At 40.7% G+C, this 13,702-nt stretch overlaps 1 protein-coding gene across 1 annotated transcript in view; it reads left to right on the top strand.

Annotated features, from left to right (window-relative positions):
- LOC102932297 (nardilysin) overlaps positions 1-8,657 on the top strand; it is an 86,376-nt gene extending 77,719 nt beyond the window's left edge. The window contains exons 26-30 of the mRNA XM_043553148.1: positions 753-836; positions 4,576-4,666; positions 5,194-5,310; positions 5,901-5,990; positions 6,842-8,657. Coding sequence (XP_043409083.1) covers positions 753-836; positions 4,576-4,666; positions 5,194-5,310; positions 5,901-5,990; positions 6,842-7,021 — 562 coding nt within the window. The 3' untranslated portion in view covers positions 7,022-8,657. The remainder of the gene's footprint in view (positions 1-752; positions 837-4,575; positions 4,667-5,193; positions 5,311-5,900; positions 5,991-6,841) is intronic.
- The last annotated feature ends 5,045 nt before the right edge of the window (positions 8,658-13,702 follow it).

Genomic DNA, 13,702 nt, shown 5'->3' with positions numbered 1-13,702 from the left:
CGTGGAGATCACGGATTCTGTGACTTTCTGGGACCGATGGGATTTCTTCTGCAGTGGCAGGGCTGGAGTACCTGTCAGCCCCAGGGCTGCTGGAGCGTCCAGGGTTGGGTCAGCCCCTTGGGGCTGGAGCAGTGGCAGGGTTGGAGCCATTGCTGGAGGGCAGTCCCTGGGCCACTGGAGCAATGGCTGGCGATTAGCCCTGGGGCTTCCAGAGCAGCTGGCCAGTGGGCTGACTGCTGGAGCAGTAGTCCCCAGGGCTGAAGCAGCAGCTGGGGTTGGGTCAGCCCTGCTGGGGCTGGAGCAACTGTCTGAGGTCAGCCCTTTGGCAGTGCTTGATTGTTAGTCCTCCCCCACCCTGGTTATTTTTAGTAAAAGTCAGGGAAGGGAGAGGTCACAGCCTTCCATGAATTTTGGTTTATTGCCCACATCCTGTTCCTGACTTTTACTAAAAATACCCATGACAGAATCTTAGCTTTTACTATAAGGGTTCTTGTAATTTCACAGAGCTGGAGTGCAGGATTTCTCAGAACACGAGTACTCACCTTAGCTTGTTTGCTGAACAAGAAAAGGCCAAGGGCACTTGATGCAAAGATTTGATATTTGTTATTTCAGAGGGAATCTTGAATTGATAGCTGCCTCATTGCTAAAACCTTAGATCTATGTATTGACAATATTCTAATTTAGTAATTGTGGATGGTAAATGTAAAGTGACTTGTACTTGTGAACTTTTTTTTTTCTCCTTTTGGTTTAAGCTACCATGTGTACCCTAAATGTAGAAATACATCTGGGATTCTTGGGTTCTCTGTTACCGTAACCACACAAGCAACCAAGAACAAGTGAGTTTTTATGGGTATATCTCGTTTAATCAATTGCTGGCCATTGCAGAGGCCTCGAGCATTGGTTTACCTCAGTTCCTCCTCCTGCTTTCTGCCTGGGGCATACAATAGTTAAATCTCCAGAGGGCTGCAATTCTTTGCTTTACTTCCAGTTAAGGGGTTAGTGTGGTGTAGCTGGGTGATGTTGGTGTCCTGTGATATACTGGAGGTTAGACTAGATGCTCTGGTGGTCCCTTCTGTCCTTAAACTGAATTTATTACTCTTAATAATTTAAAAGAGTGGTTAAATTGCATGTTAGTGTTTCCATCTCAGGGGCCTTTGGGCTTCTGTGGCTTTTCAGAGCTAAAGTTTCCAGATCTCAGCTGAAGTAGTAGCTGTCTATCACCTTGTAAGCATATAGCCAAGTAATATTTCAGGACCCCTGATGTTTTTCCACAGTACTTTAGCACTGATATCTGTCTTGTGGCAATCTGTCTTGGACTGGTTATAGAGCTTCCATCCCAGAGAGAGATACAGGAGATGTGTTTTCTTTAAGACATCTTTAATGCACCGCCAGTTAGAGCTGTTGTATGTGCAGATAAGATATGTTATACATGGCTCCACCTTGTGGGTAACAGTATAGTACAGTTTAGCATTCCATTACATCTCCCTCTTTAAGTTTTACAGTCCTACCATGTATAAAATTTTACAAAATAAACACTATCATGCTATCTTTAAAGTTCAGTACATATCATTTTGTTAAGTGTTTCTGAATTGTATGGGTTTTCTAATTACACAACCCAAATGTGTAACAACTTGGTCATCTGGCTGTCCATTAATTGCAGTGACTGTCTCTGGTCAGTTTGGAGTCTTTGAGTCATCATCTTCTTTTTCTGCATCTGCCATCTGTAAAGTTTGCTCTATTGATCTCAGATGATTTCACCTCTGAGAGGGGTTGAAGGCTATGGTAAGTCTCTTCTGATACGACTGTCACATCTGCTCCTGAGTCAGTTTTAAAGTCAATAGTCTTTCCATGAATATTCAGTTTCACTCTCCAGGCAGGCTCTGTGTGATCACATGAGGTAGATCCAAGAAACAGTGACTCTTGATTGTCTGTCTGTAATATGGGTCAACTCCCTGACTGCTTTGGTGCAGCAAAGAGCTGCAAAATGTCTGTATTTTGTGCATTTATTATATCTTATGCCTTTGGCTGTAAATACATGTCGTGGGCTATGAATTTTTCCACATCTCCTGCATTTAGGCTGAAAGGCTTTGTAGCTAGCTTGGAATTTGTCCATTTTATTCTCAGGGGTCTTATGATAATTACTTTCAGGAGTTATGCTGCATCTGTTTACAGCTCCTAAGCTGTTTCTTGCTTTTTAGGTTTGGTGAATTGCTCTTGGTTTTGCTGTTTCATCATCTCAGACTAGTTTGCTATTTGAATAGCTGTGTGTAGGGTTAAATCTGTTTTTAATTTTAGCTGCTGTGAAAGATTTTTATCTGCAAGCCCTGTAACTAATTTATCTCCAATATTTTCATGTTTTACAGTCTCAAAATCAGTTTTCTGTCAATGCAAGTAAAGCTGTGATAAAAGAGTCAACAGATTCTTCTGGTGGTTGAATTTTTTGGTGTAAACATGCCCTTTTATAAATCACATTTCTCTGAGGTATAAAGTATGCATCGAAGATAGAACCCTTTCATAGTAATTTCTGTGACTGTCTTCAGTAAATGTAAAATATTTAAAGATATGCTTCTCCATAGCATAAATTAAAGAGCATGTCTGTATGTCTCCAGTTTCCTTGTGGAGTTTGGTTGCAAAGTAAAATCTTGCTAAATGTTACTTCCAATCTGTCCATTGCACCACCTAGTGGCTGAACTGTGTAATACAAAAAGAAAAGGAGTACTTGTGGCACCTTAGAGACTAACCAATTTATTTGTCTCTAAGGTACCACAAGTACTCCTTTTCTTTTTGCAAATACAGACTAACACGGCTGTTACTCTGAAACCTGTGTAATACAGTTTGCCTGCACTGAAAATGTGTCCTCATGGCTCTCACACAATAGAGCTGGTCCTGGGTGGTTCTTCTCATTTGCCAATCTGTTTAGGAGCAGAGTCTGATGTCCATATTACAAGTATCACACCACAGACTCTCCATTTAAGTTAGGTGACTTCTTATTTTCGAGCGTGTAAAATGCCCCTATAAGCTTCATGACATATGTATAGTTTTAACATATCAACCTTATTTGATAGAGAATTTACTGACGTTTTAAGAAATTAGTGATTAATGGTGAAAATTTTGAGCATGTGTGAATCTGATCAACCAGTGGTGGTCTTTTCATGCCACACATTGTGGTCTATTTAAGACAACAATGATGTGCTTATACTGCCTCCAACTTCATTTACCACTGAACTGAGTGAAGCATTTTAATCTTTTTGCTGGGTTTATTTCACCTTTGATTTTTATTGTCCACTCTGCTAGGGTGCTTCAAAGATGGCTCTTGCATGCCTTCTCTCTGAAGCTGTATGCATGTGTGGTATTCAGTTAGCTACATAGGGTGCACTTCTTTAGTAGATTCTGTGTAATTACAGCCATGACTCATACTTTCCACATACAGTTTTAATCTTAGGCTCTAATGCTACAAAGAGCTCAGATGGAGGGGGAAAGGTCAGGGTTCCCTTTTCGTCTACCCATAGTCCCTAGGGGCATTGTGGGGACTCTCCCTCTGAAATCCTGATGGGTGGTCAGTGATAAAGTGCAGTGTAAGGTGTTACCTCATGAGGGGGCTTGGCAAACTGCTTCCCCCACTCACTTTTCAAGATCATCACTTTTGAGAACACTCCTCCTTTTCTCTATTTCAGTGTCACACGGCACAGCATTTCTAATGTTTTATGAAACACGCAAGAACATTAGACTACTGTATATTAAATGATACTTGACTTACTTTTCATAGGCCAGTAAAACCCATCTCAGTTTTCAACGATCTAAGTGAATGGCCCTTTCAAATGCTATTTTATCTTAAACTCAGAGTTCATGATAAACTGGTTTGATTCAACATCTTATCACTGATTTTAAATAGATTTATTGCTGATCATTAATTTTTAACAAAACAGAAGCAGGCAATCTGGAAACAATAATAATATATAGCCTTCTTTTCTTTGTCCGTGCACCCCTCCAAGTTGCTTCATGTTTTTCCCTTGGAAATGTCAGCCCAATGGACATAGCAGTTGGTAAACACTTGTTTAAACAGTGTTCACACCTATATCACACCTGCTTCCCTACAGTCGTTTAGCTTGTGTCTGGGACCCAGGCTCATGCTTTCTCGATGGCTTAGAACTACTTGCTTGCAAAATTTCTGCCATGCCATTACCAATCAGGATTAAAAGAAGTAGAAGTAGTATTGGCTTCCTGCATATAAATCTTTAGTGGTCTTATATGAAAGGACTGGCTAGTTTTATTTGTCAAGTTACCTTATTTCTTAGGACAGGGAAAGTTTAAAAATTGAAACTGACAGTGTCTTTCCTTTGTATGCTCCTGAGCAAACAGATTATGTTCTGTGGGCTTTCCATGCCTCTCAAAAATCTTGTTTTTCCTCATCCCTTCTTGTTTAGTTTCTCCTTAGGATAATGAAGGACTCACTTTTGCAAACAGCAAAGCATGTTCTTAGCTCCAGATTTAAAACTATTGATTTCACCCCACTTATTTATTAAGTTCTGCTAATGTTATTCATATGGTTCCTAACATTTCCCTTATTCCTTTCAGCTCTGAATTAGTTGACAAGAAAATAGAAGAATTTCTTTTGTACTTTGAGGGGAAAATGAGGCTTCTAACTGAAAAAGCATTCAGGACTCAGGTAAAACTGGAAAAGCAGCCCAAACACAGCCTCATAAGAGTGGCTCTGATCGTTCCCATATTGTTAAAAACAGAACATGTAAGATCTTTGTAGAGGGAGAAAGTGGAAGCGATCAGATACTGGTGCCCCATGGTCATGCTTCCTGGCATGGGCTGCAGAGCACAGTAGCATTTTCTGAAATTGGCACTGAACTAAGGACAGGGCACTTCAATTTTTTTCCTTTTTTGGCTTTGGACTCTTCCCTTCTTGAGATTGGACTCTTGTTTTTCTGGAAGGCTCCCGATGAGCTCAGGGGACACATGCAGCCTTGTTCAATGGACGCCAGGACTAGTAGTATTTCAGTACTCAAAGCAAATGTCCCAACCTTAGAGGCCGACAGTTGCATTTAACACAAGTTCAACCTTTACTTTGAATCATACGATACACAGCAGCCTGAGCTAGCTAAACCCTTTTGAAGCAGAATTCCATCCCTTTCCTGATATGGTGCCTTCTGTGTAAGAGTAATAATAATCAGTGTGTTTTTACAGGTCAGTGCTCTAATACATATTAAAAAATGTGAAGATTCCTATCTTGGAGAAGAGGTGGATAGAAATTGGAATGAAGTAATGTCTCAGCAGTATCTTTTTGACAGACTTGCCTATGAGGTAGTGAATGAAACTTAAAACTCAACCAATGTTATTGTCTTACTATGTCTCACTAGATACTTATATTTGAAATATAGAGTGAAATTCTGGCTCAATTAAAGTCAATGGCAAATTCTCTCTGACTTTACTGGGGCCAGGCTTACGCCAATACTGAATATTGCTTCTTGAATAGAAAGTTTAACCTCTTGTCATACAGTGACCTAGTATTAGGAATTAATATGGAGCCCTGGAGGGTGGAGTCAGTACCTCAACATCTGAATGCATTGTGACCTGGAGAGATCTGTATAAAGAAATCTTTATCTTAAGTGTGTCAAGATGAATAGTAGTTACAACTTAAACCTGATCTTCAGAATTCATAGAAACTTCTAGCAATTCCATTTCATAAGCATCAGCAAGTGTTTCTGTCACTAACTGCTGCTTTCAGGATTTAAAATTTTGCTACAAGTGTTTGTTCTGGGATGAACTGGAGGACAAGGGCAGAAGACTTGTAGAGATGTTCAAAATACTGTTCAACTGTTGGGAATTAGGGTGCTTTTAAAAGATGTGTGTGAAATTTGGACATTTGAAAAGTGTACTCTTGTGGGTTTTAGGTTGAAGCACTACAATCACTAACTAAATCAGACCTTGTTGACTGGTTCCAAGCTCATAGAGGCAAAGAGAGGAAAGCACTCAGTATACATGTGAGTACATTTGGAATCATCATGATGTTAGGTGAGATTGCTTCACACCATTGACTTAAGAGTAACCTCCTTATTTAATTTCTGTGGCCTGTTCTTTTCTTCCTTCCCACATTCTGTGACTAACTTCTTTTAAAATAGACTCCTGTGAAGAGGCTTATGTAAGTCATCTTTGCAGCACTTTGAAGCACCCTAACAGAAAGAACAACCTTCAGTTTTTAAAAAGTAGTTAAATGATAGAATTGAAAATATCTATTCCTATAGCTATTAATATCTGAACTCTTGTTACTGCTTTAAACCCATATCAGAGGAGAGGAATAAAACTTAATTTTGTCTATATAAAGTTTTCATAGTATTAGGAATAAATTGCTTAACTCTGAAAGTTGCAGAAAGAAGTAAAAGCCTATGGATATGTCTACACTGGAATCAGAGATGTGACTGCAGCAAAGTGTAGACATCCTAGAGCGAGTTTTGTTCTCTAGCTAGTGTGAATAACCGTAACAGTGAAGCACTGGCAGCACAGGCTGTACAAACCCACCTAGAACCCTGGGTGTAGACTTAAGTGGCTATCAGCTATCCCATGCTGCTGTGGCTTTACTGTTCTTGTTGTTTGAGTTAGCTAGATCAGCGCTAGCGCAGGTATGTCTGCATGGGCTGTGGTCATAGCTCTGATTGCGGCGTAGACATACCCTTAATTTGGTCTCTACTGCTATAGTTATTGAGTGTCCATGGAGTCCAGATTGAAACTTATTGTTTAGCTAAAATATGCTTAAAATGACTCACTCTTAGTCTAGATTTTAAGCATGCAAACTTCTACTGTCTTCTTGGTAACCCTCTGGCCTTTGAATTTTCAGGTGGTTGGATTTGGTAAACAAGAAGGCGACTCAGATGTTCAGCAGTCCTTACCTGGTGAAATATATCAACTCACATTCTTACCCCCTTCCTCCTATATGAAGAATACCTCTTACATCAGGGACATTAGAAATTTCACATTAATGCGTAACTTCCTCCCTTACCACAAGATATTAAAATAAATTATAGTTGTTTTCCCGTGCATTTAAGTGTAGTTTAAGTAATTTTCAGTTTGAGAACACAGTGAATCATTTAGCCTCACTAAATGAATTTGTATTTTCAGCAGTGGTAGATGAGTTCTTCCCTTATTTTAATGAAGATTTGCAGCATTGCACATCCACTTTGCTCTCTCCCACTCCTCCTCTGAAATCTGAAACAAATTTATTTTTAACAGTTGTTAATGGAAAGTATAACTCCTGTCCCCATTCTTAACATACTTCAAGACATTTTCCCTCCCTTGTTTTTTTTATTGTGTTCTTATTGTGTTCAATACAACATGCTATGTAAACTTAAAACATTAATAATCTCTAGTCTTTATATTTTAGACACACTATTTCAGAGATCTCTTTGAACTCTTCATTACGCTGCAAAGGTACTTGTAAGAGCCTTAAAGAGATACTGCACCATATCAGCAAATTTCCGTACTTAAAATTTGCTTTCAAACAGCTTTTTAACCAGTGGGCCGTCTCACAGCCCAGAATAGCCTCCATCCATTCTTGCACTAGCCATGTCCCCAACACATCCTTACACCAGTGTCTGCACAGGGAGGCAGCATAGGACCATCTGCGCTGCTGGAGCAATTCCCCAGGGGGCATTTTGGCCTCCATTATGCTATGAGAGCAGCATAAAGGGATCATAATGGCACCTTGTGAAATAATTTTTATCTGTGCAAAAGGATTGCAAAGTCGGTGTAAAATGCTACAGATCAGAATGGTAGCATATTACTTCCACTTTGCATAGGGGAGACGACACAATGTGTCAGGCAGCAAAGAAACAGGCCCTAAGCATTTAAATCATGGTTACAGCTTTATTTTCTAGTTTAGAAATGATAGAATGACTTATCTGATTTCATGCCATCTGTGGGATTAGCAAAACCAGAGAGACTAATAAACAGCAAATATGACAAATTAATGATGCAGAAGTAATGTGCAGACAATTCAGGCAACTTAATTATGACAGTCATTGCTAACAGCTAATAAATAGACTGAATGTTAGCTCTAATGCAGATTATCATCCAATTGTCTCATTGTACAGTTGACTACAACAATTTTCACACTCCACCTAACCTTTTTATTGTAAGAAACTCCCTACCATCAAAACTCACTATCCTTTACATAAACATATTAGCCTTCCTCCTGCTGCTCATTGTCTTAACACTGAACTCACCGTTCAGATCAGGTTCAGTGTTTAGACCAAAATTATACCTGGAAGTACCAACAGTTTAGAAGGGAGCTCTGGATTATATGAGAAAAATGTATAGGGTCAGAGATTTTTCACTTAGCTGGCACTAATTGTCTCTTTGTTGGGCGCACTTTCAGCAAAGGCCAGAGACTGAATGAGTCGTGAAATAGACTTATCAGTTCATCCGTAGAAGTGTTTCTTCCCCGTAGTATAGGGAAGCTGTAAATGTAAGTTGTATAGCTCCACATAAACCGGTGGTCCTTAGACAAGGGTGTGGAAGTACTGAACCAACCTGGAGTTATGGAAAACATTTTAGCTCCCTCCTTTCCCTGATCATGTATGATCCAGCAATATAACTGGTTTCAGAGTAGCAGCCGTGTTAGTCTGTATTCGCAAAAAGAAAAGGAGTACTTGTGGCACCTTAAAGACTAACCAATTTATTTGAGCATAAGCTTTCGTGAGCTACAGCTCACTTCATCGGATGCATAAAGTGGAAAGTACAGTGAGGAGATTTTATATACACACAGACCATGAAAAAATATACATTGTAAGGAGAGTGATCACTTAAGATGAGCTATTACCAGCAGGAGAGTGGCGTGGGGGGAGAGAAAACCTTTTGAACCTTATCACTTTGCTTATGCTCAGATAAATTGGTTAGTCTCTAAGGTGCCACAAGTACTCCTTTTCTTTTTGCAATATAACTGGGTAAATGTCGCCATTTGTCCTGTCAAATTACCAAGGATATTTGCTTCCTTAAATTACTCTAACTCCTAGCTCAGTATAAATATTGTTGCCTTAACAGCTCTTAAAATGTTACAGTATTTTCAGTCCCTCCCCACCCCCGCCCAGGTTTAAGGTGCCCTTTGTAAATACTTGGCTCTGTGAAGCACAGAGAGAATGCTCTTCCACTGCTGAGTACAGTGAGTGTGAATTGATACATTACACCACATTAAAGGTTTTTTGTTTGTTTCTAATCAAATTTCAGTATTCTCCAAATCTCACTTGATACCTGGCTCGCCATTACCCAGTATAAGATCCAGATCTCAGAACATTCCTCAGTCTGTAGCCTCTTGGTTTATTTTGGCGGATGCTGCCACCAATTTCTAATCCAAAACCTTAAATCTTAATCCTTGAGTCAGTACCCCTTCCTTCTGGAGAAATGGGTGGGACTTTTCTTTCTTCTGTTTCTGTTTACTGGCTGGCCAGAGATTATGTTCAATCACAATTGCTGTAATGAATCTGAAAGCAGCAGTTTAATTATTCATATCTACCTGTTTGAGCATCTAGTATGGGGGCCCCGATTATGATTCGGGTTCCTGTGCACTGCAGCAGCAATACAGATAGCAGGAGACTGCCCATCCCTCCATGGTTTACTCAGCTCCCACCGGCCCAAGACAGGTGACCACCAGGCCTGGAATGTAAATCAGTGTTCCTATGGCAGCGCATTGCAAAAGGTTTGATGTCAGTGGGTGGTCCAAAGATCTGCCATGTGGATTGTAGGATTGGGGTCTTGGTGTAGAACTTTTAATTGATATTTTCTGGTGTACAACTTTCAGTTGATATTTTGTAGTCTACAGCAGAGATTTCCATGTTTTCTTGTTGATCTAATTGCTCCTGCAGTTCCTTTCTAATGATCACCGTTGACTCCTGTGTTGTTGGTTGTTCGTGTTTTGCTGTCTTTAAGGTTAACAGTTTAATTTCTAATTCTTTCAACTAGCCAGGAAGACTAGTTAATGTGGGTGAAATTCACCCGTGTGGAGAACCCCTCACAAAACATACGCACCACTTAAGTTCTCAAATAGGACTTGTGCCTAGACCTTGGGGGAGTCTCTGCACAGGGGTGAATTTCACCCCGTAATGAGAAGTTTCTAACAGTTCATGGCCATGGAGGCACATTCTCCCTAGTCACTAGATAGGATCAGGGGTGGTAGGTTTGTATAATTTTTGATGGTGCCCCCGGCAGCACACTCACCTCGCACCACTGTCACTGCACGTGCTCCTAGGGCCCCTTTCAGATTCAGGAAGTTCCCTCGCCTTCCCTGTGGTGGGTGCACGGGGGACGGGGGGGGCTGCCATCACATGTGCACCTCCTCCTCTGCTGCTGCCCCACTGTAGTCTCACTGGGGGTAGGGCTGCCCCTTGCCCAGCATGGGGTAGGAGTGGTGACTGTGGGCGGGGGGGGGCCCCTGTGCTGGTGGAGGTTCCCGACGGAAAAGGGAAGAGTCCGAGGCGGAAGGGTAGGGGCAGGATCAGCCTGCCGTGGCACTAATGGGTGGGTGGGGGGGGCACTAGGACTGTGCAGCGGCAGTTGATGCCTGGAGCCAGCTAAGCAGAGCGCAACGTGGAGGCAGCCACTTGCTTGAGGCAGGGACACTCTGGGGCTTGGGGGAGGTGCACGGGGGCAGCAAGTGGTGGTCGGGGAGGCGCGCTGGGGCGGCAGGCGGGGCCAGGGGAGAGACCTGGCCCCAAATATTTGTGGAGCCGGGATCCTGGGCACTGAATATTGCTGGAGCCTGGGCACCACAGACCCATATAACTCGCCGCCCTTGGACAGGATGTGGATTAGGAAGGGAATTTAAGACTTTTGTTGGAAAGACATTGTTCCCCTGTCCAGTGACCTATCTAATGGAGAGCTGAGTCAGTGCAAGGAACTGATACATACGCCATCCCGAAGAGGGCAGTAATCCACCCCCAATCCATTGATGCACAGTCATTGCAGAAGCTGAAGAATTTATATAAAAACATAGATATACCATGTTTTAATGAAACTAGAGAACTCAGTGTTACCACAAAGATGTATTTTAAATTGTCCCATGAGCCATCTAAGATAAAATGTGTAAATAGTGATATTAGATAAAAATAAATTAAATATTAAAAAAAATTCTTGGTAATGTAGTTAACGCCACCTAAAGTTACCAGGAATTAAAAATTATAAATATAGTTGGAATACCTGAAAACTTCTACCAGGATTGGGACTGTGATATGCTGGGAATTCTGTATCCCTTATTTGTCATTTTTTATTATATGTTCGCTTTTTGCATTTCTCTCCACAGACTGTACAGACTTTTCTATAGAGACTACTCTGTATAACCTTTTTTTTTTTCATTGTCAGTGTAACTTTTTTTATGCACCACCACATTCTCGTAGTGCAGTGTTTTCTACTAGCAAGGGAAGGGTATTTTTCTGTTCTGTTTAGATTTGTTCATAGATTCCAAGGCTAAAAGAAAGCATTGTGATCATCTGGTATGGCCTCCTGTATAACACAGACCATAGAACTTCCCCAAAGGAGTATATCTGTTAGAAAAACATCCAGTCTTGATTTAAAAATTGTCAGTGATGGAGAACCACCACAACCTTTGAAGTTGTTCCAGTGGTTAATTATGCTCATTGTTAAAAATGTATACCTTATCGCTAGTCTGAATTTCTCTAGCTTCAACTTCCAACCATTGGATTGTGTTATACCTTTCTCAGCTAGATTGAAGAGCCCATTTTAAATATTTGTTCTCCATGTAGGTACTTATAGATTGTAATCAAGTTAACCCTTAACCTTCTCTTTGTTAGACTCAATCCATTCAGCTTATTGCTATAAGGCGTGTTTTCTGACCCTTAAACATTCTCACTGCTCTTCTCTGAACCCTCTCCAATTTATCAACATTTTTCTTGAACTGTGGACACCAGAACTGGAGACAGCATTCCAGCAGTGGTTGCACCAGTCCCAAATACAGAGGTAAAATAACCTCTCTACTACTCATGAGCCACAGTGTCACACTGGGAGCTCATATTCAGCTGATTATCACAACATCCAAATCTTTTTCAGAGTCACTTCTTCCCAGGATAGAGTCCTCCATCAGGTAAGTACAACCAACATTCTTTGTGCCTAGATGTATACGTTTACATTTAGCTGTGTTAAAATGCATATTGTTTGCACCCAGCTTACAAGCAAGCCACATTGCTCTGTATCAGTGACTTGTTTTCTTCATTATTTACCACTCCTGCAGTTTTGGTGTTATCTGCAAACTTTATGAGAGATGATTTTGTGTTTTCAAGTTAGGTTATTAGGTTTGGTAATAACTATTTTTTCTGAATATATTTCAATATAAAAATAACAGGCTAATCAAAGGCCTAAACTACTTGACAGTGTTCTCTTTAAGAAAATAAGATTACAAATATTGTACATTTTTTAATGAATAAAAATGACCTTTAATGAATTTGGTACTTAAAACTGTATTGTTACCACATTGTTCACATGGCCTGTTGTAGGATTGTTTGTTCCATTTATCTGCAACCCTTAGACACTTACTTGATTTTCTTCTGCAAACTTTTGAGGACACTGAAAAAAACCTCTGGAAGCAGAATCTTGACCTGATGGTAATTTTATTTTTCTCAGTTCTAACAAGCAGTGAATCATCATAATTTGATGTGATCACTGGTGTTTGTTGGCCACTTTATGTAAAAATCAAGTAGATAAACTTCCTCCAAAGAACAAAGGTGATTGTAGAGAAAAGACTTAAAGGCAGATCTTACGACACGTGGCTCTTTGTTAAGAGGGTCTCTTCCCACTGAGGCAAAGTTTCCTAGTCAATCAGAGACAAATCCTGCCTACTTCCGTGTTGCTACTGAGAGCCCCAGATAGTCAAAGTTTGGATTAGTGGGTAGGATTTTGGGAGCCCTTATAGGACATAAGAATCTCCTGCATCTCTGGAAGTGCATCTAGTCACTCTGGTACATTCTGTATGTACCTCTCTTGCTACAATATTTATTCTTTTGACGGGGGGGTCGGGGGTGAATAGAGGTCTGTTTACATCTTATTGTGTGTTTAGTGCCTGACTGCCCTTGGTAATGTTATGCTGCTTGCATCTTCTCCAGGTCAAGGGAGCTGTGGGACTTCCTACGGCAGTTCAACGTTTGGCTTTACCATGGCAGGAAGAACTGTGTTGTTGATTCGTGGAAGAGGTAAAGACGCTTGCCCTCAGGAGAAGAAAAGTGTGACACCTCAGAGGGGGGTTTGTAAAGTATTGATCTGTTTCACTGTTTAATGCTACATCTATTTCAAATTGTTGAGTTTGTCCTTCTTAAATTTTAACTAAAGGTATGTCTACACTGGGGGTGTAGTTCCCATCTTGAGATTATACCTGCACTAGTTCTGATTGAACTAGCATGCTAAAAATAGTGTAGCCACAGCAGGGCAAGGAGCTAGTTGCCCCAAGCATAATCCTGTCAGAAACTCTAGTTATGTACTCAGGGTGACTAGCCCCTCCTGTGGCTACACGGTATTTTTAGCACGCTAGCTTGATCAGAACTGGAGTGGGTATGTCTTCTAAAGATGGGAATTATACCACCCCACTTGAAGGGTGGAGGTATACTGTGTAATTGGCTCCAGACCACATTAGCCAGAAAGCTAAATACTGCTAAGGAAAAGCTGGAGAGAGACTTTTTTTTATAGCCTCATTGCTTTCTAAAAC

The sequence above is a fragment of the Chelonia mydas genome, chromosome 8 (assembly GCF_015237465.2).
Source record: "Chelonia mydas isolate rCheMyd1 chromosome 8, rCheMyd1.pri.v2, whole genome shotgun sequence".
NCBI classification, from domain to species: Eukaryota; Metazoa; Chordata; order Testudines; family Cheloniidae; genus Chelonia; species Chelonia mydas.
The sequence above is the reverse complement of the archived record's forward strand: the minus strand, read 5'-3'. Positions and strand labels throughout refer to the sequence as shown.